At 70.4% G+C, this 402-nt stretch overlaps 1 protein-coding gene across 1 annotated transcript in view; it reads left to right on the top strand.

Moving 5' to 3' along the window:
* The window catches only part of NUMA1 (nuclear mitotic apparatus protein 1), a gene marked incomplete at its 3' end in the record, with an annotated part of 17,933 nt that extends 17,608 nt beyond the window's left edge, over positions 1 to 325 (top strand). The window contains exons 23-24 of the mRNA XM_009885386.1: positions 4 to 77; positions 189 to 325. Of these exons, the coding sequence (XP_009883688.1) occupies positions 4 to 77; positions 189 to 325 (211 nt within the window). The remainder of the gene's footprint in view (positions 1 to 3; positions 78 to 188) is intronic.
* Between the last annotated feature and the right edge of the window lie 77 nt (positions 326 to 402).

Genomic DNA, 402 nt, shown 5'->3' with positions numbered 1-402 from the left:
GCGGGGTCTCCCGGGCTCCCGGCCGGTCACTCGCAGCTCCCTGCGGCGCGTGCAGGGCGGCAGCAGCTCCAGCCTGGGTGCGTGTGGGCGGCCGGGCGGGTGGCCGGGGGGCTTGGGTCAGGGGCAGCTCCTTCCCTGGGCTTCCCCCTCCTCCTCCTCCTCCTCAGCCCTCTCTGTTTTGGGTTTAGGCCGGAGCAGCATTTACCTGGGTACGTGCCAGGATGAGCCGGAGCAGTTGGACGACTGGAATCGCATCGCGGAGCTGCAGCAGCGTAACCGAGCCTGCCCGCCCCACCTCAAGACCTGCTACCCCCTGGAGAGCAGGGTAAGGGGAGGGCACACGAAGGGTCTGCTCCTTCTCGGCGCTGGGGAGGGGGCGCAGGGGACAGAGAGCGGCTGGCG

This window comes from Charadrius vociferus, unplaced genomic scaffold, assembly GCF_000708025.1.
Source record: "Charadrius vociferus isolate BGI_N301 unplaced genomic scaffold, ASM70802v2 scaffold2875, whole genome shotgun sequence".
Lineage (NCBI taxonomy): Eukaryota > Metazoa > Chordata > Aves > Charadriiformes > Charadriidae > Charadrius > Charadrius vociferus.
This window is presented reverse-complemented; position numbering and strand designations above follow the sequence as displayed.